Source organism: Anabrus simplex, chromosome X (genome assembly GCF_040414725.1).
Source record: "Anabrus simplex isolate iqAnaSimp1 chromosome X, ASM4041472v1, whole genome shotgun sequence".
Taxonomy (NCBI): domain Eukaryota; kingdom Metazoa; phylum Arthropoda; class Insecta; order Orthoptera; family Tettigoniidae; genus Anabrus; species Anabrus simplex.
The window spans coordinates 189,302,567-189,326,582 of NC_090279.1; the positions used below are offsets into that span (position 1 = coordinate 189,302,567).

Below are 24,016 nucleotides of genomic sequence, written 5' to 3' on the forward strand. Positions count from 1 at the left end.
GTATATAAATTCACGGCTTTGCAAGTTATTAGTTTATAGAGTATTATAATCTTAATCCTATTACAGTACTTACCTCAAATGAAGGTCCAGTGCAAATTAACTGTTGACACTACACTGCCTTTATAATTGTGCTATTGTGTAAATTTACGTTTTGCGACATTTTATGCTTCCCATTATTTCCGCAAAGTCGGCTGTTCAAGGCAGGTTTGTGTAGCTTTCCCTGATATTTGCAGTCGGCTAGTTTCACGCAGGTGTTCTAAAGTATGTGCTTTCCAGTTTGGTCATCATGCACGGGTTACTCAAAGTGTTACAGATTAGTGGCGGTGCCATTTTTATTTGATTTTTTCCTGTCTTGAAGAGCCGACTTTGCGGAAATGATGGGAAGCATAAAATGTTGCAAAACGTAAATTGAGGATTTTGATACATTTTGAGCATAAGGCATCTGGGGACCAACGAAAAATGTAAACAATCGGAAAATGTAAAAGCGGGATAATACTGTATTATCTTGTAATTATTTATGAACATAAAATTGTGTTAAATTAGTGGCCATGTTGTTGGACGTAGATCATGATAGGTATTGCTGTCTTGGAAGATTTATTTATTTATTTATCGTGTCAGAAGTACAAAGTAAGAGAGACAAAAATTAAACAAGGGAATTTTAAACATTGGTTGACCAAAAATTGGCCACGACAAGCGCATTTGGAGTTGCCCTCATTAGATCTTTAATGGTACAAGTGGCTGGAGAAGATGAACACAGTAGAAGATATGGTCGTTAGTCTGCTTAGTACCACACTTGCAGTAAACTGTCTCCACAGGAAGGCCCCATTTCTGTAGGTTGGTCTTGCATCTCGTGGTACTGGAAACAGGCTGTGTATTTTAATTTGCATGGTCTGAATTGTGATAAACAGGAGTCTGATGAGGTATTTCCTTTCCTAACAGTCCGTGTCTTACTCTCACTATAACATATATTGTCTTGTTCTACAGAGTTATCTTGGAAGATAAAGTGTGTGGTCATATTGTTGGACATAACTATGATACGTACTGTATCTTGTGACAGATACATTATAAATATATATCTATAAATAGCTTATAAGAGTATAAACATGTTAAGTCTGCGAGAAACCTGTTGGTTGATCAATTTTGTTTGTATGTGACCAAAGAGTTGCTGTAACATTCCAATCACTGTGTCGTGCATAAAATGATGTAAAATGAAATAATTTACTTTGGATGCATTATATTCTAATGTCACTTCTGTGTCAACTTGATCATTCTTAAAGATATAACATATACTAAAATATTTAACAAGTGATAGTCATTAAAAAAATTCACATATAAAAAGTTAAACGCGCAAACATTTTCTTCAAACAAGAACATCCATTATATGAAAAGGAAATACACTGTACACACTTCTGGTCATTGTGTATAAAAGCTGAACTAAGGAACGATTTTTAATGAAATTTTTGGGTGATCGAGTAGCCATTTTTTTCTAAGGTTTGCATAATTTTTGTTGCAGGTTTACCTCCTTCAGGCAGTTGGCAGGACTTGAAGGATCACATGCGTGAAGCAGGTGATGTGTGTTTTGCTGATGTTTTTAAGGACAGCACTGGAGTAGTCGAGTTTCTGAGATACGAAGATATGAAATATGCTGTCAAAAAGTTGGATGATTCTCGATTCCGCTCTCATGAGGTTAGTATCGCTTGCTTTTTTAAAAATGAATACCTTTATACCAATTTGTCAGTTGCCAAGTTGACTGTATCATGTATAGTGTCTCTGTGGTACTCTGCACTATCCAGCACATCACATTTGAGTTTTAGCCTATGAGGGAAAAGCTTCTAATTTTCTTGTGGTAACCTGATCTGCCATTCAGTCTTTGAAGGATTTTCTTTTACTTTATCCTTTCAGTGTGCTGTATATAAATTGTAAATGAACATGATCTGAATTCCTCCGTGGCTCGGGCGGCATCGCGCCGGCCTCTCGTCACTGGGTTCCATGGTTCATTTCCCACTTAATCCATGTGAGATTTGTGCTGGACAAAGCAGAGGCAGGACAGGTTTTTCTCTGGGTCTTCCAGTTTTCACTGTCATATTTCATTCCAGCAACACACTCCAATATCATTTCATCTGTCTGTCATTAATCATTGCCCCAGACGAGTGTGACAGGCTTCGGCAGCTGGCACAATTCCTATCCTTGCCTCTCCATAGGGGCTTCATCCATTCAATTCCTGACCCGGTCGAGTGACTGGAAACAGGCGGTGTATTTTCATTTGCATGGTCTGAATTGTGATAAACAATTAAGAGTCTGATGAGGTATTTCCTTTCCAAACAGTCTGTGTCTTACTCTCACTATAACATATGTATTGTCTTGTTCTACTTTGTAAGAAAGAGGAGAGAGTAAGAAGAGCTTTTCCACGTAAATTTGCGATGTGACTTAAATATGTCATTATGATATATCTTTTAAACATATAAAAAGAATATGCATTTCTCTTATAAATCTTTGTGTGAAAATTAATCTGAATGATTGTTCTGTTATGGAAACTATAGAAAAATAATTTTCTTCTCTCTGGTTCTCCAGTTGTACATGTAAGAATGTGAATAAATTCATCGTTGTTTGCGCTTTTTTCAGGGCGAGGTGTCCTACATCCGAGTGAAGGAAGACTATGGTGGTGGCAGCAGTGGTGGCCGAGGTAGTGGAGGTCGGTCTAGGAGTCGCAGTTACTCTCCCCGTCGACGTGGCTCTCCTACATACTCGCCTGTAAGACGTAGCTTTTCTCGGTCCAGATCCCGCTCACGGTCCTACAACTGAATGGTGTAAGAAATCTAAAATTAACCCATTCCTCCCCTTTTCCTTCATATAAGAAAAAGAACAAAAAATCTGATTATTGTAACCCCAGTTCATAAGACCGTTTTTAGACAGTGATTATTTATTGCTCAGTCACAAAAAGAACTTTCTATTACTCATTTTTTAATAATTCACTAAAGTGAATTAAACGTGCTGGTGTTTTTAATATTTTTCTGTAGACTTGTATATGACCCAGCATTCTTATTGTTGCCACAAAGGACATCAACAAATAAGGGTTGAAAATTATGCAAGAAAGCTTCTTTTACCATCCACCTGCTCTTAGGGCCTATCAGGTTAAAGGAAGAGTTAGGTTTTGTATATCCATTAACCTAGGAGCACTGAGTAGTTACTCCAGGAATGATTCACATACAGGCATTTTGGAAGCATAAGGAAGTTATTCAATATAATGGAAAGAAATCATAGTTGGTGTACATTATTCATCTGATTTTATGAAATTAACAATTTTTTAAAAATAACGTGCAGATTCTTCAAGTTTTGAATGATCTGGAATTTATCATGTGTTAATGATGAAATGGACAGTGGAGTGATATGTAACATACAATATTTTCATTTTCATCTGACTTCTTTCTCCTTCCATTTTGAGTGGAAAGGTCAAAAGACTTTAACACCTGCATTTGTAAAATATTTTCTGTATGGTAAATGTTCTACTCTGTCCTGTTGTAATGTTGAAGTACCTTCACTTTGCTGTACTGATAGTATCTAATTTTTAATGTGCAATCATGTTTGATAAAGCTTGGTTATTTTTCCTCCCCAATGAATTCTAAAGTTACTCAAGTACATTGTTTATAGATCACAACTTCTTGTAAATATGAGTTCATATTGCTTTGCTACTTCAATTTGACATGCATATGTTGTTTTTTTTTTTTTTTTAATTTTATTTTTATTCATTTCTCCTTTCTTCTTTACAACATGGGGTGCTTACAGTTTGACTGTGGGTATGTTGCTCTCTGGTGGAAATGACATACTCTGAAATGAATCTGAAATCACACCTAACAATCTTTCGTTGGTGTAGTGGTGTCCTGTAGATCTAACTTGTTAATCGCTTGGGAGAGCAAGAAATTTCCTTTCTTTCCAGTTTCAGCTTAGAGAAAAGGCTTGGGAACTATACAAGTATAATTTTGGGGGTAATGATGGTGTATTATACTAAGAGTGATGGTGATAGGAAGCTCACCAGGGAACTACAATAGGAACTCAGCTATCTATCAGGGGTTGAGATCAAGGCTGTGATGAATATGGGAATAGATTGATAATAGAATGTGGTAACATGAGGAAATAGTACTTCACTATCTGCTGTTTTTTCGTGTCCTGCTATCTAATACCATTAACAAAACTTAGATTTATTTAGCCAGCCTATGCTTGGTTTCAAAGACTGATCTCCACCAAGTTTATTGTTCATATTAACAGCTTTTGTAATATTCAGGAGCTAGTTTCCAAAACTCGCTTCTGTAAACTGGAACTTACTCCTGCCATTAACCTGTTTGCTGTTTCATGTGACGTGTTGATGAGCTGTGCTGAAGTGCGAATTTCCATACATAAAGCTTGTGTACAAAGGACTTTATTTAGGTTTAGCGAATCACCTGCAAGATTCCAGTGAACGCAGGAAAAGCAGGGACGTAAACGCGTGGGATCAAAAGCAAGAAACATTCCAGGTTTCTGATGAACATATTAGAAATATTAGTACACATGTTCTGGAATAAAATATTGTGACTTACATAGGTCTACCTACATATTACATCCAATGGATTTCTCGATTTTTTATGAAACAGACTGTGGGTTTTGGAAACTATCCTCAATTATTATTGGTCTCGAGAGGGTGTGGGCTTGAGCGAACTGTGATACATCAGTGTTGAACTAATGGGTTTTTGCCAGTTCCATAGTTTCACGTTACTGTCATTGGTTTGATTTTTTGAAACATGGCTTTCAGTTTTGTCCATAAGTGGTTCTGTAATGGAAAACCGGAGCTAATATTCCACTCACCGCACGAGCCATAAGTGACTAAAGACCAAGACTGTGATGCACCTGTCACATTGCTGGGTGTGTGAAAGGATGGCAGTGACATGACTTCAGCAATATGGCAGTTCACAGGGTGACTGATAATCTTGGATTTACCATACTGACTTAAGTAGTCAGCGACTCAATTGAGAATGGTCTGCGTGTGGAAGAAGTGCGTTTTGCTTTGTGCTGTCCATGGCATTTATGATGATGTCTTGGTAGTCCAATGAAATAACTGGCACCCATTAGAACTAATGTAAAGTTCAAATTAAAACAATTAAGGTGGTATTTCTGGACATGATATGCAAAGATGTTTGAAATTGTTCATTGAAAATTGTGAATTTAAACTGTAATTGATGGTGTTTATAATATGAAGACTTTCTTTAGGACATGCTGCAGCCTTCAACTGTCACTATTTTAGCAAAATACAATTAATTGAGGTGTTCAGTATATTTAATCTGATAGACATTCAAGATACGTTTTTATTCTGAGTTGGAGACTCTTCTAGACTTAAGAGACTCATTTCCATCAAGAGCAACATTGAGTAATCCTTATATTTCTGTGATGTATTTTCTGTTGTAAATTACATAATCCTACTCCCTTAATTCCCCATTCTGAATAATGCCATCCTTGCTTGTGGCGGTGTCTTTCCAGCTGTTCCATTTCTTTGTGGAGTTCATTATTGCTATGGATGTGAACTTCTAGGTGGAGCAAGCAGATGGTTAATGGTGATAATGGGACCTAGTGGATTTTATTCAAGAGTAGGTCTAAAGTAAACACTTGGAAAAAGAACACAAATATATTTGTTCTCAGATATTGAAATTCAGCATATTGTTTAAAATTGAAGGTTTTTAAAATTTTGGGAATTCGGAGAAGTATACAGCTTGCGTGGATATTTATATATTAACATGCAAGTCTGCCTGGCGGTCACAATTGTTAATATGTCAAGTCTACAGTAGAACCTCGATGCATCATTCCTGGAACTGTCATTTTCTCTTATCCATCGTTAATTTATTCAATCCCAAAAATGTTCCATATAAGCCAATGTTGAATTTCCCCACATCTATCGTCCCTCGAACTATAGTTTTATATTTGTCCTCGGCCACAATTCTCCCGCATAGATCGATTGTACGTAGGAAAAATATACGCAAACTTTTTTTTTTTTTTAAATTTATGTAGACAGTTGAATACTCTTAAGCATATAAGAGGCAACCTGTTACGCGAGAATGTATGAGCAATTACGGTTGCTAGTCTTGAGCAAGGATCTCGTGGCTGGAGTGCTGTGTGCAGGTTATTCACGCGCATCACTACTAGCCTCTTGGCGCCAACACTTCTCGTCGACCCCCTAACCGGCCCCTATAAGTTTTCTTATTTACAAGAATTATGCATTTTTAGGATTCATCTTAGAGCGGCATTTTCAGAAGCGCGTAGATCGCCTATTGCACAACTCGAAAGATCTGCATCCGTCTTCGGAGGCCATACTCCATTATTATGATTATTTTGATTTTTTCCTTCTATTTTATGTCGCCTGCATTTAGTTTTCCCGCGTCTTTAGTCATTTTCCCCCCTCTCCCTTAAAAAACGATGCATTGGTTTATTACTGTATATGATTAAGCACTGCGTAGTATAGCCAGCTTGAGTCTTGTTCGAAAAAATTCATGATCAGAATGTTGACCAGCAGGCTAGTAGGGGTGGTGTTTTACAATTTTTGATCACCAAATTGCATGCCAAAAGCTTGGATTCAATTCCAAACCTACCTGGTGTTTTCATATGGATTGAGGGTTTGTGAAGTCTATGGTGATTTGTCCGACCTCGTACAGAAATGAGATGAGGGTTGAACAACTACTAATTAACCTGCTCGTCTTAAATTTGATGAGTGCCTTTCCAGTATATTCTAAATTATGGCTCATACCACTTTTATTCACATTTTTATTAATTTCGTTCTATAGTGATTTCTCTACTTAGTGAAGTAACCCTTAAGGGATATTATTCATTTACTATTTCATATGCTACTGTCTTTTTAGCTTGAAATCCTAGACGTTCAAAATTTCTTTTTCTCACTTACACTTAACTCTTACCATCAAACTATCTCCATCTTCCTGAGTTGGCACTTCATATTTAGTTCTTTCAATTTCCTTGTTAATGACTGGCGTCTTAAGCATTATGCAGTACCACCCCCTCCCCCCGACAATAGCAAGATTTATGACTGTGTAGAGCAGGGATTGCAAACCTTTACCGACTAGCATTTCAATTAAGATCGTGTGTATTACAGTAGATGTCCGTTGTAGCGAGAATTCATAACAGCGAAAAATTTACTCGCTCGCTATAACGGATTGTCATATCTGATTTTTGCAAAAAAAGTTGGAAAACCCCCAATGCACATTAAAATCGGTATGCAATCGCAATCAGTTTGTTCAAAACTTTCGTTTCCGCAGAGGATATCCACACTATGGCTTACTTGTGTGTTATTTTTCGAAATCTGATACTACGTGAAAGTGTAGGTTTAATTTCATTCTGAAAAAAAATGTTGTACCGTATTTCTCCGAATCCAAGATGAACCCACTTTTTCCTTCAAAGTAAAATCATATGAATGCCTGAGTGCCTTGTTGTACAGTAGGCCTACGCATTTATAGGCTATTTTTAGATGCCAAACATTGACTTGAGATTCTGAGAAAAAATGTCTTGGATTCGGAGAAATGCGGTATCACTCCAGAGGTTTCTGTGGCAAACACCTCGGTTTTCTTCTTCAAACAGCGCCACCTAACCTAGCCATATATGCACCATGAAAACATGTTTGAAAAGCATATAGAGAAATGATAACCTCCTCGCGAAAAATTTACATGTAAATAGCCTTTCCGAAATTTAACTAGATGCGACAAGATATGAAATATCCTCTAAAATCAGTGATGTACTCTGTCATATCTTGAGGGATATCACATTCTTAAACAATATTTCTATATACAACATTAAAATTAAGATCTCATTTGCGCATTTATTACGAAAACGTGTTATCCTCTTTTATTTTGAATTTTCTTTAGAGAACAGTCGACAGGTATGACTAATCAACTCTAACATCGCCTTTGCGTGTCAACGAGGGAGCTCCCAAATGCACAAGTGAGAAAACTATACCATACCGAAGATGATCGATCGCATTTTGTTGCAAACGTTCCAGTTTTCTGATTCAAACAGAGTCACCTATCCTAACTTAACCGTACTATATGAATGATGAAAACATACTTCAAGCGCCAGTCGAGAAATGATAACCTTCTCGCTATAAATTGTCGTAATAACCTTTCCGTAATTTAATCAGACGCGACAAAATATAAACTAACCCTTGATATCAGTTAAGCCCTCTGCTATATCTCAATCCCATTCTTACTTGCAGTATTTAGCCTCAAAATGAAGCAGTCTAGTCAGCCTTAATTTTTAACGCGTTAACAACGGTTTTCGGACACGCATTTATTATGAAAACATGTTCTCCTTAATTTACGAATTTTCATTACCGAACTGTTGTCGACGGGTATTACTAATAGACTCCTACATCGCCTTCGAATGTCGACGAGAGAACTCGCAAGTGCACATAGCAAGGAAACAATGCCAAAGGTAATCGATCGCATGAAAGATCATCGCTGGGGTGAATAAATTTAGGTAACAGAAAAAATTGCGCACGCTTAATCACTCGTAATAACGGATGCGTCAGTGATGGGGCTCTCGCTGTAACCGAAGGACGATACACAGTGTAATATAGGAATTTTGAAGGGACAGAAAAAAATCGTTGCTATGAAGGAGTTCTCGTTATATGCCGTACTCGCTATAGCGGACTTCTACTCTACTTTGTAATGTCTAGTGTGCCATCAGTTATTTTACTTCTAAATCATGAAACTGCTCATTTGACTTCAATTCGGTATTAGATTGCATGACATATGAATCCATTCGACTGATTGTTTCATTGTTTTAAATTTACATGCATCACTGAAAATTACATTTTAAAAATTTGAATTTTGATATGGCATGTTTTTGCTTCAGTCTAAGAAAATTTGAAAAAAATATGGTCATAGAATTAAATGAATATACATCTTTATTAAAACCTAATGTTAAATTATGCTATGTTAGGTTTTCGACCTATTTATTACCTGTTACAAACATTAAAATATGTAGTATGTTTTCAGGCTTGCCACACAAGTATTGTTTGCATGTCACTTGGTGGCACGCATATCGTAGGTTCACCATCCCTGGTCTAGAGTAACCGCTGCTGTTCGGCAATAGCAGATGGCTCTTGACCAATAGCTTGCTTGCTTTTCAATGACAGATTCCACGTGGAGTCCAGGGTGGCCTTCAAGAACATGCCACTCGTTAGCTAAGAAATTGCTATAACTAGTATCAATCTCATTCTCGTGTTTCATCCCTGTTGTGTTATTCTCAAATGTCACTCCTGCCCGTCTGGACAGCGAAAGTCCTACGTTGTCTTCAGCTAGTATCATGGTTGTTAATTAAAGAATGATGCATTTCTGTGGAACATGTGGATTCATATTTTGCTGAAGATTGAACCCATTATAATACTGTTATGAGCTAATCTGCATCCTGTGTTGTGTTCAGAGATTGTACCGGTTAGAAGAACAAAATGCAATGCTCATTTTCCATGCTCCCTTCCACTACATTTGCCAGTGTGACATTTGAAATCTGGTTATAAAAAGAATAATAAGGGTATGAAGAAGGGCCACTGTTAACATATCAGCTTATAACTAAGCGTTAACCTTGGTTTTATGATCTGAATATGTTCCCAACAGGATTGTAGCTTGGTGAAACAAAATTTCTTCTTGTGTGGGTGTTATGCAGATTGGAACATTTCTTTTTCCAAGTGTTATTACTTTATTAATTACTTTTTTCTGTCCTTATTATCATCATACATTTTGCTAAGTAGCATTCCTAGCCCTAAACATTATGTTAGGTTTACTCGTTTGAGAGGTATTATCTAGTGTAGTCGATACAGCAGCCATGAATGAAAAACGTCCGAAGGATGAAGTTCAAGTAGGTGGCGGAATATCAGAATGTTTCATTAAAATTTGTGTTACTGTTTTAACAGGAGAACTTAGTTTGTGGATGCTTGTGAAAGTGAAAATTAATGTGGTGGTACTAGAGGAATTCGGCTTTGTTCCAAATGCTCCATTTTCTCTATTGACCAGTTCATAAATACTTCCTCTTGCATGGTACTTGTATGAAATGACACTCGTCCACTTTATCATCACTGTTGCTATCACAGTCTAGTCTGTTCTTCAGTCCATTGTGTAGTTGCATTATTTTCATTTCAATGATTAAAATACAAAGAATTTACAGCTTTCATTGTGAGAAGGTAAGATCTGATGTTAATGCTAGGCTTAGTTAAATAATACATGGTCTTTTTTTAGCTGGTTCCACAACACCACTCAAGAGCACTCACAGCTGGCGCAATGACACTCGGTCACCAGCCCGTATAGTGCACTCTTTTCTTCCCCAGTCCTCACGGCAATTCACACTTACAGTAATCCATTTCTAGTGAAACTGTTAGTCTAAAACCTACCTGGCATTACATTTGAAGTTCAAAATGTTGTCCCTCAGCTGCCAAACACGCCTGACATCTTGTAAATAGGTTTGCAGACACTGTGAATCTCAGCCCGTGTGATGTTCAAAATAACTTGTGTAATGTTCTCTGGTAGTTCTTCTCTTGGGTGAGGGTTGTTAACATACACTTTTCCCTTCAGCATTCCCCACAGGTAATAATCACAGGGATGTAAATCGGGTGATCTAGGGGGGATAATTAACCACACAATCTTAAACTTCTCGTCTTACCTCCATAGACCAATTAGCAGTGTGTGCCATCATATTATCTTGCATCAAGTAAACATTACTCCTTTCTTCTTCAGTCAGCTCTTGAAAGAATAGTCTGAGAATGAGCTCTTTATCGATCAACATTTATTGTTTCGCGGAAAAATATAGGCCCTATAATTCTGTGAGCACTTATTGCACACCAGACTCCTATTTTTACATCATGAAGTGGACGGTCATGCAGCTGGCGGAGATTTTCTGCACATCAGTAGAGATTGTTTTGACTGTTTACATAGCCACTTAAATGTAGCCATGCTTCATCACTATAAAATTTCTGGGTTGACATACCCATCGTGAACTGACTGAAGCAACCAGTTACAATATCGAACCGTAGTGAAACTGTCAGATCCTCTTAAATATTTGGCAGGGGTTGGGTTTGTACGGTTTTGCTTTTAACAGTTTTGTTGTTTACTGAGCAGATGACACATTAGCTTGTACGGCGAGTGCGACAGTGATTTTGTTGGGAGTTCTTTCCAAGAGCTATTTCTTCAAGCTTTTCCTCTGTTAAAACGGTTCGTCTCCTGCTTGATTTTTTGTTAGAATGGACCCGGTGGTGCGGTTCGTCTCCTGCTTGATTTTTTGTTAGAATGGACCCGGTGGTGCGGAACTTCTTTACTCATTTACGTACCATAGTCCTATCAGGAGGGAGGATGCCAGGAAATTTGCGAATGAATCGAAAGCGGCATTCTGTATAAGAAGAATGCTTTCACATATCACAACACGATGAATCACTCTTTAAACACACGATTAGTATTGCTGCTGAAACTACGCCATTTTAAAGCTGAACACATTGAACAGGCTACCAATACCGCAGATGAACTAAGCTATTGCTGTGAAGCCATGGTTATCACTACTGTACTGCATTAGATCATCTTAGCTGGTCATTAAGCAATATACCTCTTGGCAAATGAGTCACCCGGCTGTGCTATCGCCATCCGTGCATGTTCCTCTCATACACGGAACAAGCCATTAAAAAAAACCTGTATGTCACAAAATACAAGTCTTCCAGATTCAGTTGCAGTAAACACCTTGTTATTCCAGCTAATAAAGGAAAGAATACAGGCATTTTATTGACAATGTGTGGAATAATTTGACTGTCTTTGTCCACATTGTACTGGTGACTTATCCCCTCTTTTGAACCACTGTAGAAATGCAACATCTTACTCTTCATGTGTAGAATTCTTAAAAACTTTCATGTTTTGAAGGTCTACCATTATCACTGTTCCACACAAAATCCTCCAGCTTTTCATAAAATAAATTCAGACTGTTTCTGTTCCATAATCTGCTGCCATCTTAGCAGATGACACCCTCCTTAAATATTTTATTCATTATTATTTATCTTAGTTTTTGCTTTATTCAGTGTTTTTGATGCTCTACTGCCTTGATATAAAACTAAAGTATTAAAATTAACAGTTTTTTTAAAGTGCTAGACCAATAACAATGGATGCAGTACTCTGTTATTTAGCAGAATTTATTGCTGTCATGAAAGCTGAGAGGAAGCCTATTTTAAAACCAGAAACAAGAATGTACACTACAGTACATTTATTTATGGAGTATTTTTTTCTGATGCACACGTAACCCACTTCAGATTAATTGGGAGTTGACAGTTTAGCCATTCTTCCTTTGAATGAAAGATGTCATTCTTAAAATACCGTATATACTCACCTCGCCTTTGTAAATATTACGGAACCTGATTTTTAATCTGAAACTGGGGAGAATAATGATCCCCATGTATATTCCGCACTATTTTTGTTTGCATTTGTGGATAAATATGAGGAGTTCCACCCTGCAGCATGCATGTTTGCTCTCAGCTTGAGTTCAAATTGTTTCCTGTGATCCCCCCCTTATTCTAGTTGTAGCAGCCCCTTGTTTGGTGGAAGACAGATAGGTAGTTGTGCATCCTAGGGTACTCCCTGGCTAATGAGCTGGATGGAATGTGATACTGTTGAACTAGTATGTGGGAGACATAGGTATAAGATTGAGTCCAGTGTATTAACATACTGTAAGTTGCTTACTAGTGTGACTGCTTGTTATAGGTAAATTATGGACATGCGTTCTAAGTTTTAAATTTGAATGTTCAATTTTGCCAGGAACAGGAAGTTTTTCGAGGTCGTAAACTAACTGTGTACGTGAAGTTTACGTGATGATAGGATGTGGTTTTTACATGAAATGCTAACGATTTAAAGCACATGAAATTGCGACAAAGCAGGGTACAGTAGTGAAGCTGGGCCTTGCTTGGATAGCCCTATTTATGTTGGATGAGAATACACTTTTTAAGGGATGTCACCTTTTCAATATTAATCACATCCACTAAATTTATGATGGAATTCAGTCACTTCATGTAGTACTTGTTTCATCCTCCTTTGAGAACATCTGGAGCTACAATATACATTGTATCATAGTTTAAAAAGTTCCAGTCCAAAAAGATGTACATACGAAGATTTAAATGCTTTTAAGAACCCATTTAAAATGGAGTAAACAAATTGTCAGTCTTGTCTTTAGACCCACTGTTCTTTCAAATGAAATAAAGAAATGCCATTGTACAGTCAAAATCCTTGCTGTTGTCATAATACCCACTCTTAATCCAAACACGGATTACACTTTAAAACTGAAATATGTACCATGCGATATCTCGAGCACATTTGTGCATGGGGAAAGGAAATGGTAACAAAAAAATTATAACTCTCAGTTGTGCTTGTTGGTAGTAAACTGGACGCATTTGACCAGAACTGGTGGACCAGGAAATACCACATATAAAGAAAATAAGGTATGACAAAATTATCTTTGGAAACTGTATCTGTGCTGTTACATGTAGTTGAACCAGAACGTGAAGATACAAAGGAGATAACAATAAAGACGTGTTCCCCAGTCCATCAGTTTTGGTCAGATGTGCCAAGTTTGCAACAGCAGGAAGACTGATGGATATAATTTTGTTACCATTTGTTTTCCCATGCAAGAAACATTCTTGAGACATTTAGCATGGTACATTAGTTTTAATGTGCAGTGTCTTGGTTTAGGAGTGGGTTATGACACCAGTAAGGATTTAGCCTATACAACGGCATTTTTGGGTTTTACTCATATTCGGAGGAACAGTGGCCGTCAGGACAAGGAAAGACATTGGCAATTTTACCTCATTTTAAATATTGCGTTCTTCCATATAGTTAATTTTTGCACTTTTATCTTTTTGTATTGGAACGATTTTACCTCTGATATACTGTCAATTGGAGCTCAGGATGTTCTTCAAGGAGGATGAATTAATGAATTGTAAATTCCTTTTAAATTTAGTGTATATCAACTAATAATGAAGAGGTGGATTGATACATGTCTTAATAAATGTATTCCCAAGTAGTGTCAATATGAATCTTATTATGAAGTTCATTATGTGTAATGTTACGAAGATGAAATGGAAATTGCAGAGGAGCACATTCAGCTACGTATGGAATCCTACAGACTTGAATACGTTTAATAGCATGTTAGGGAACATAATAAATGCAATCTATGTTGCAAATTAGGTAGATTTAATTACTTTTAAAAAGTATATTAATTTGATTTATTACTTCATGCATGTACGAGACATGATTTTTAAGTAACTACTGTTCTGATATAGAAACAGTAATGCAATTCTTTAAACAATTTTCTTTACATGTAAGACTGTACCTTAAACTACTTCTCAAAATAAGTTCCCAGCATATTACGGCACCAGCTTCTGAATTCCATCTTCATGGAAATCTGTCGCCTGATGTGGCAGCCTCAGCAGCACGCTCGTTTTTAGGTCATCGTGGTGCTGACCTAAATGATTTTAAAAGTGCAGGAACAAGTGGTAGTCACTAGGCGCTATGTCAGGACTATTAGAGGAATGGTCAAATTGTTCCCAACCAAATGAAGCTACGAGGTCTCGGGTTCGATTAGCTGTGTGATGTCTCGCATTGTCATCAAATGAAAGGATCTCCTGTGTGAGTATACCATGCAGTTTGTTTTGGATTGCATGTTGGAGTTTACGCAAGGTCTCCCAATAAGTCGGCATTTATTGTCACCTGTGTAAAAAAAAAAAAAGTCCACAAGCAGCAGACCCTGCCTATCACAAAATACAGGGCACGAGTTTGTGAGCTGAAACTGTTTGCTTGCACTTCACTTTATTGGGTGATGTTCAGTGTCTCCATTTCATGGGTTGCTGTTTTGATTCCAGCGTAATGTACGCCACCCAAGTTTCGTCACCTGTGACAATTCGGCTTAGGAACGAATCAGCTTCATTACTGTACCACTCCGGGAAAATCTCAAAGTACTGCCTACCCGCTTGCTTTTGTGCACCTCTGTCAGCATCCTAACTGTACCCAGTCTGAGTACAACTTCCGATAATCTAAGCATTCTGACACAATTTAATAAAAAAACACTCCTTGAAATTTCAGGCAGCTTGTAACGTAATGACGAAATCATAAAGCGCCTGTTTTTTCCCAACCTTTGCATCAACTTTTTGCACAAAGTCTTCAGTAGTGACAGACGGTCTCCCGCTACACTTCTCATCATGGACATAAGTACGGCCTTATTTAAACGCTCTCATTTTGTTCCCATTCTTTTGCTGTTCTTCATACACTTCACTAATCTGCCAATGAATTTCAATAGCTTTCACATCTTTTGCGTTTAGAAAACAAATCACAGTTGGAGCCATTTTCAATACGCACAAACAGAAATACGGGTGAATGCTTCGGTAATGGTGTTTGTAGCTAGCCTACATATGTACGTACTGAAGCGTGCATGTTCTGAGCAACGACCGAAGTGCTACAGCGGTCATATTTTAAAACGGTACTTAAGAACGTTGCTTTGTATGTTGCACTCATATTTTTAAGCTTGCTAACGTATGATACAATATCTTTTAAAATTATTCATATTTCGACAAATATTTGGTTCACTGGAGTATGTAGGTAATGACTAGAGCCCGGATGTTTATGACCTGAAAATGTTAGAAATATGCAAGCATTTATGGCCTAAAAATGTATTAAAATCATCTTCCTTCCAAGTATTGGGCCACGTGTCTCGTTACGGTGTTGAATTTTTCTTTTTGCAAGACTTGAAAGCAATCAAATGTGTTTCCGACGGGTTGCTAGCCTGAAGGAAAATGTATTAAAATATGACATTAAATATGACTTCAAATTTTTTTCACATTTTCGAAATCTTCAAAATCTTGTTGCTGTTTAAATTAACATTATTTTGAGAATATACTTTCAAAATCTAGAACATTCAATAATAAGAAATAAGTAATTCTATTATATTTGGAATCCATTTAATACTCATATTCCAGAGGTAACTCTCGACTCTGCACAGAATGAAATAAATCTCGCATTTTGATGGATACGTACAGAAAATTTGATGTGTTTTACCTTGTTCTTAGCGGCAGCCTGTAAATACAGGAGGCCTTTCCAAAATAAATGGAAATTGTTAACAATAGCAAATTACATATATTTTAAAGTTTTCAAATAGAACCAGTGACCTAAATATTAGCCCCCTTGAAACAACAAGCATCATCATCATCATCATCAAAGTTTACAAATGGGAACTATTTTTTTTCACGCAACATTTACTTGTAATGGGAGAAGGACCGCTCAACATCGCAGGATGCCATTGGCCCATATTTGAAATACGTCAAATCATTATAGTGTTCAGTTGAGGTTCTCTATTGTCACTTTATACACGTCTGTCTTTCTATTCAGCTTGCTCTCTTCACATATACAGACAACAATAAGGAATGTGAAAAAGTCCTTTCAGACTAATGAAAGCAGGTATACGAAAATGGAATAGAAAGATAAGAATGACAATTCATGGGGAAATATGACCGTAATGTGAAAAATTGCTGAAAATGACAAAAAAAGTAAAAAACCAAAACCATGAAACCCATGAAAATAGCATTTTAGTTACCGTATATAAAATCATGCTTAGCTTGTATTTTCTATGGAAATTACATAAAGAAATAAAATGACCTGTAATAAACATCCCGGCCCTAGTCATGACTTTGAAGCATCAAAATAGAAGAAAAGCCCTGCTTACTAAGTTCACAAAATTCATTAAATCACAGCCGTAAACGCCCAAGAGAGTTTGTTTACTTGGTCTGCCATCTAGTAGGCCTAGAGTAAAATGGAACGTCGAAATTGACTAGCAGGCAGCCAGATGGCGTCACATTGAAAAATCTGCACACGGTAGCTGAGGCAATACTATTATTATATTATTATTATTATTATTATTAGTTCACTGTTAGCTAAGTTTTCTGAGTAATTGCTATGGCAGAATGTTTTATTAGAGAGGGGATAAAATCTTTGACTCTTTTGGCTACTTTTATGAAGTTTTTAAAATAAACGTAAAACTTACGTGTATACTATATTATTTACTTGCTATGTTCTCTCTTTATTCCTTTAAAATGATGGGGCCAAAAATTGAGAGGATGTGGCATTGAGAATTTGTAGCTACAAGAACACTGGAAGTAAACTTTTCATTAAGTGTCTAAACACTTAATTTAGATTTACAATTAATACCAAATATCCACAATTTTAGTAGTTTTGTGACGTTTTAGTAATACAGACATTGCCGATTTAAATTTCGTGTTTAATATGTGCGTATCTACTAAAGTAGCTCTTTAATTGCATTACTAAAAATGAAGCGTACCTGTATTTTACTTTCCAGATCTTTGAACGAAAGACATACCTGTAGCCATCATCATCACCAGAATCATCGCTGATAACATGCTTCGCGTCATCCCAGGTGACACCATTTTTTCCTGCAAAGTAAACAACTTTCAAGTTTAAATGTGCGGTATGACTGCAATTTTTCGTCTCATTTTGCACTTAACGCCACCCTTGTATTGCTGCTTTCAGAGACTGAACACCACTACTTGTTTCCTTGCCTCTGGTTGTGACCAAGAGGAGGCAGCAGTAGTAGGTAATTTGAAGGGATGATTAATGATTTTAGATGCGAAGGGTGTCCAGTTTCTTAATGCAAAATGCAAGGAAAGTTGGTTTCAGAAATTGTCCTAAAAACCTTGGGGGAGAAATTTTGCGAGTTAATACACTGTTATTATGGCAAAAATTTCAGTCCCTTGTCAGTGTTGTCCATAATATGTAACATGCCTTCTCAGTCTCCATTTTCAATTTTTAGTTGTATCAGTGCTGATGACGTATCGAATATTGTGTATATCCTTTACATTGCTGCCAATATGAGAGTGCAAAATTTGGTCATTTGGAACAGGGCCTCTGATTTATGCCACCAGATACATAGCTTCTACTGGTTTATATTCTATATGTTAGTATCTGAATTTGCGGACTTGGTATGTTACTACAACGTTTGTAATAATAGATGTATTAGAATGTATTTTATTATTGTCAGTGTGATTGAAAAGCAGTGTAATGGATGAAACCTGAGCTTTCGTGGTTAAGTAAGAAAAGATCTCTGCAGAGTAGAATCGGTTCTTATTTTAATGTCTGAAGCCAAATTGTAAAACTCATGCTCTTAAGAAAATAGTTCCTTTTGAACTATTTGTATGGAAGTTGTTGTATATAGTAAGAAGTTATTTTAGGACAAAGCATGGAAGTGTGTTCAACAGGTGTTGTTTGCTTCCCACTTTTCTATCTTTCTTTTGATTATTTTTCTTCCCTTTACATACGGTTGAGTTTGCTCTTATATCTCATGACCAAGTGATGATTCTGTTGTAGATATTTTTAATGTAAGTTTTTTATGTGTAACATTAATGAAGTTTCCAAATATTTGAAATGTCAAAACTTGTCAAATTGCCTTAGAGGGTCCAGCCCAGACCAACTTAGCAGGTGAGAGATGAAACAGTTCATAAGAGGCTTTACCTTACTTTTTTATGCAATTCAGTGAAATTAAGAATCTTTTTTTCACGATCCGCATGAATGTCTAGAAAACATGCAGTATATTCACCTAGTTTGGTGCGGAACTTGAAGGGAACCTTTCTTACTGTTGCTACTAGTGAGATAGAATTTTAATATCAGCTGCAAACTCTTAAACTTGCCTTTCTGAATCATTGTAAAAAAAAAAAAAGAAAAAAAATGTTTGTCTATAATTAGAGTTATGCAAGGATGCTGTGCCATCTCTTTTCTGCTATCTCAGGTCTTTGTGAGAATAGGAGTTAAATTGACAGATTTGTCCTGTCATTTGACAAGTATCCTAGGGATACATAAATTAGCTATAAGATTTAATTCATAAGGAATCATTCCTAAAGATCGTTTACTGATTGTCGTACATACAGATAATTCAGACTTCATCCCTGCCACTTGTGTGTTTAGTTAGTTACATTGCTGTGTGCAGTTCATCTAAATGTGCTCTTGCTCAGTGTCGAAAAAGTTTTCATTCTCAAAGTAGCGTGGCTTAAATGAAATGGAATTATTTATGTTGTATCTCAAGAGGGTGCATTCATTACATGTGACTGATCCATAGTGAAGTTCTTTGCTTATATAGCAGGAGAAAATGACTTGATGTCTGAACTAAGTGAAATGTATGAGGTAGACGATCTTATGGAATATTCAGATGTTATTGTAAAATGGATATTAATATTGTTCTCTTTTCTTCCTTTTTTTAAAACCACTTGGATAGCAAATGTAAAGGAATTGGAAAAAAATCCTTTGGAATTATTAAAGGCTGATCACACAATGTCTTAATGCCTGGATTTAATTTGGATGAAGAGGATAAAGGATGTACCTTTGCATGGATTTGTGGAATGTCTCGATGGATTCATACAGAAAAGATTTTTAAAAGTGCGAATAGTGAAACTGCTTCCTGGGATATTGCAAGTTATGGATTACCATTGGATTCTTTTCAAATATTCACATCCAAGAGGATTTCTTTGGAGGATCTCAGGATTTCTTTGGAGGATCTCGTTGGATGAGGATAGCACTATAATGGAATGGAATCTTATGGATTCAGGAATCGTTTGGAACAAACTCTTCTGGAATGCGGGTTCCACCTTGGATTGGCTCAAGCGGAAAAGGACATGCCAGGATTTTTATCAGGAACTTAGTGTCCCCAAGGATTCTGGATGGGTCTTTTCGTGCATCGGTCAAGGATCGAAGGCAGGAGTCTGCTCAGGTCCATGGCTCTCGGCTCGTCACACCCAGGTCAACTGTATTGCTCCCTTTTTGGAAACTTATTTTCTTCTTATTGGATTGCGTTTATGAACTATAATGGAACAAGATACTTCCACTCCTGGGTGCTGTCGGGTTGGCCAAGCCTGGAATTGTGAAACGCAGGATCGATGCCATGCTAGGAGGGCAAAAATTCTGATAGGGCTCATTGGATCACCGATGGAAAGGACAGCCAGGATTCTGGACACTTTTCCACTGGATACCATTTTAAACATGGAGGATCATTTATAATACACTATTAACTGCTGCTGTTGGATGAACCTCTGGATTAACAAAGAAGTTGTTGGTTCTCCACTATTTTGGAGCAGTAATTTCTCGATAAAATTGAAGGCTACTGCTGGTATAAGGAAACTGTTAGGACAACCGTAGGATCCCAGGAACCCAATCAGTTCATGAAGGATTGGAATCTGACATGGAAACGCATGATGGGATTGTAGGACGCATGGAACAGTGATGAACTCTGTGCGAGGACATGGTCGCTTGTTGAGGATGCTGAGGAGCCCTCTAGGTATGTCCTATGATATTTTTTTGGGCACAGTGGGCTTTATGGGAGGGTAGGGATGAAAGGAAGCCTATAGGTCGTGACTGCATGTCTTACGAATACATAAAACATTTCGTAACTAGGATTTCTGTTTCAGCAATATGCCAAAGGTTGAATGTGAATATGCAACTCATGACAAAGTGGTTATAACAGAATGTACCTGAATAATGTTCATAATTTTCAACCTTTTGCACATTGTTTTAATATAACTTTACAAGTCATTGTTCAGATGATAATTGCATGCTTTTGACACTTTCATTCCCTTCCTTGGTGTGAATGTGTGTGCAGTTTGCATGGATGAATGTTCTTCCTTGTTCCATAATCATCTTTATTATTGCTTGTGTTTGTGTTGGAGACATTTGATTTTGCCAGAGTTGAGTCTTCCATTTCTTAAATATTTAGGGTATATGCTACGCGAATTATGAGGAGTATTGAATACTCTTAATGGAATACATATGTGAATACGAATTTTGAGGTAACTCTTTAACGTAAGATTATAACTCATTGGCTTTGTCGGAATTACAGAAGAATGCTGGAGGTGAGATGGTAGATCGAATCATGATTGAAAAGTTCCTGAAGCAAATTGGTGAAAGGGGAATGATTCGAAATTTGACAAGACAAGATAGAATTATGGAACATATCTTAAGATACCCAGGACTTGTTCAGTTAGGGTTTTTGGGAAGTCTAGGCAGTAAGAACTTTGGAGGTAGGCCAAGGCATGAATACGACAAATAGGTAAAAGTAGGATGTACTAGTATAGAAATGAGAAGGTTGGCACAGGATAGGATGGCAAGGAGTCATGCATCGAACCACTATGGATTGATAACACTAGCCTGCAAAAAACAACTTTTTTGTGCGGTAAAAAGGAAAATAGGTGGGTTTTATGAATTTCTTAACGCAGAATTCGGGGGGAAAATTAGTTTTGCCGTATCACGTCTGGTTTAATGCCAATTTTACAAAATGTTATTTTGTTCATACATAAAATTGTTGATACGTAGTATTGATTAAATTTGATATATTAATGTAAATTTCAGCTTGCAAAATGTAATCATATTTTGCATGCATTTAATACACATAAATAAGTAGATGGTTTGCATTATATTTTTAATGTGTACTGAAATTCGTGAAACTGAAGCATAAAACGCCTATTTAGTTTTGGCTGTACAGTTCCTTTTAAATTAATATAACCGTACCTTTAATAAAAATGACATGGTTAAACATACATAGTTTTGTTACTTACATTATGTGCAGGTTAGATTCACACCTACGTCTTTTCCCGTTTTCCGTGGAATTTCCGGGTTTTTGAAGTTCTTGAATGATCTGTAGAAGGGTCGTCTCGTGCAATCGACCAACAGTAATCGGCCATCATATTCACATCCCAACGTCCCTGATAGCATCATACTGCATCTTACAGATCCTGGTGAAACCTTTCACCTTGTTCTTCACTGACAGCTCCTAAATTTGGAGGGAAATAATCCAGATGCGAAGCTAAGAAATGAAGTTCAAGGCTCATATTACAACAGAGTTCCTTAAACTTTACCAACATTTTTCTTACAATTTCTTTGTATTGAGGGTCCTTAATGCCACTACATCATTGAATGCATTCCATGCCTCTTTCTCAATTTTGGTCATCATGTCTGAAATTTTTATCCTTCATCAGTTTACGAATGTGTGGTCCATCAAATACGCCTTCTTTTATTTTTGCATCTGATAATGAGGGAAATTTAGTGGATAAATATTGGAAGCATAGGCTACTTTTATCTAATGCTTTGACATACTGTTTCATCAATCCTAATTTGATGTGCAAGGGTGGAAGTAGAATTTTTTTCACGGTCAATAAGACTTACATTCAAAACATGTTTGGATCCTGGTTGTAGTTGTTTCCTTTCTGGCCAATTCACTGTATTTCAATGTTTATTCTGTGCCCCGCTATCCCATTCGCATAGGAAACACTGAAATTTTGTATAGTCTTTTTGTTGTCCCAGCAACAATCCAATGATCTTCAAATCACTGCAAATTTGCCACCCATGCTCGTGATATTTAATTTTTTCAAGCACCAACTTTAAGGTCTCGCAGGTTTCAGACATTTTTGTGGAGTGTGCAAGGAAACTGCTTTATCAGTCCATTGTAAATATTGCATAAGGACTGGGGCCTTTAACACGTCTGTTTATTCAAGTGGTTTAAGATGAAAGACAAACGCTCAACTGTCCTGTCTTCAATCCTACATACCTCGCGGTCTGTTGCGTATCTGGGGGAGTTTGTTATGAATTTACCAGGAAACCACCAACTACAAAATGAGCATTTAGACAGCAATAAACCTACATTAATATGCAAACAACAAATCAAACCACATAATTGTATTCTAAAAAAAGTTGCACGAGAACATCTCTCAACATTACATCTTACGAATTCATGCAGGTACTAAAATACCGAATTGCGTCAAAACTAGACGTGATAGGAAAAAAATAGCATCATTTTCGGAATCAGGGCAGCGATTTCCATAAGAATTACATATTTTCTATTTTACCGCAAAATCATGTTGGGTAGTGTAATCTTGACAAGAACGGTTGTCTAGGTGGCATCCGTATATCAGTCATGCAAATGGCATCAGTTTATTAGACTTGCATTTGGCAGCAAAGTTTGTATGATTACTTACTCCATGTAGCAGGTATTGTACTACTCATTTATACAATACAATTCAGCATTGATCTGCCCTTGCACAAATTCAACACAGGAGATCAGTGCCGTAAAACCTTACTGGCTTGAAAATCCATTGCACAAGTTTTCTTATGAACTCTTTGTATATTTCCTGCTGCAGAGATATTGTGACTTTCAGGTGAATGTAGAAATATACAAATAGAGGTGTGGCTGCGGAAGATGATTAGTGAAGGGAGGAGAACCCTATTTATCCTAACCTTGCTGGCTTTTAAGAGGAAAATTATGATACTAACAAAGAAAGGGAGAATCCTTAAAAGATGTATTGTAGGTGTGATCTCATTTTTAATCATCCAGTACCACATAATACGTGCCTTGGCCTGATAATCACATTATTTTCCCCCTTAAAACATTAATGCTTGGGTCTGTTTTGAAGGTAGTGGGTTGGATCCTGGCTATGTTTGCTAGCATTTAAAGTCGTTTAAACGCTACTACTCTGCCGTTGGCTTTGAATTCCAGGAGGTCAGACTTACTGCACCCTGGCGTCTCATAAATCTTGAGCAATTGAAGAGACATTAATCATACTCTATAACATTATTACGGTATGTACCATCTCGCAGTGCGCACTTGAGATAGCCTGGTGCATAAAGGTACAGTGAATTTGGAGGGCTTCTAACTTAAGTAAGGAGGCTTTGTGAAAGCTGTTTCCACTTTCCAGACCCAACCCTAGCTAATTAGAAACAGTTAACTGTAAGACACAGTACCAGGCAGATATCACACACCAGTAAGTTGCATTTGTTTGAGTTTTACTGTGTTATTTGCAATACTTACAGAAGATTTTTTGGCAAGTGTGAATGCTGGTAAAACATTTCTTCTACCAGATTTTGTGTAAATTTCACCTGTTGACACTACACAATTTACAACATAAATCGTGTTGTCAACAAGTCATTTTCCAAATTCATTC

General features: G+C 36.9%; 1 protein-coding gene across 3 annotated transcripts in view; it reads left to right on the plus strand.

Moving 5' to 3' along the window:
• The window catches only part of SF2 (splicing factor 2), a 57,996-nt gene that overhangs the window by 29,149 nt on the left and 4,831 nt on the right, over window positions 1-24,016 (plus strand). The window contains exons 3-5 of one of the 3 annotated variants that reach the window (XM_067159154.2): window positions 1,514-1,686; window positions 2,623-2,807; window positions 17,383-19,373. In XM_067159154.2, the coding sequence (XP_067015255.1) occupies window positions 1,514-1,686; window positions 2,623-2,802 (353 nt within the window). In that variant the 3' untranslated portion in view covers window positions 2,803-2,807; window positions 17,383-19,373. Of the gene's footprint in view, window positions 1-1,513; window positions 1,687-2,622; window positions 2,808-17,382; window positions 19,374-24,016 lie in introns of those variants that run through there. The other 2 variants (XM_067159156.2, XM_067159155.2) reach the window with 2 other exon arrangements.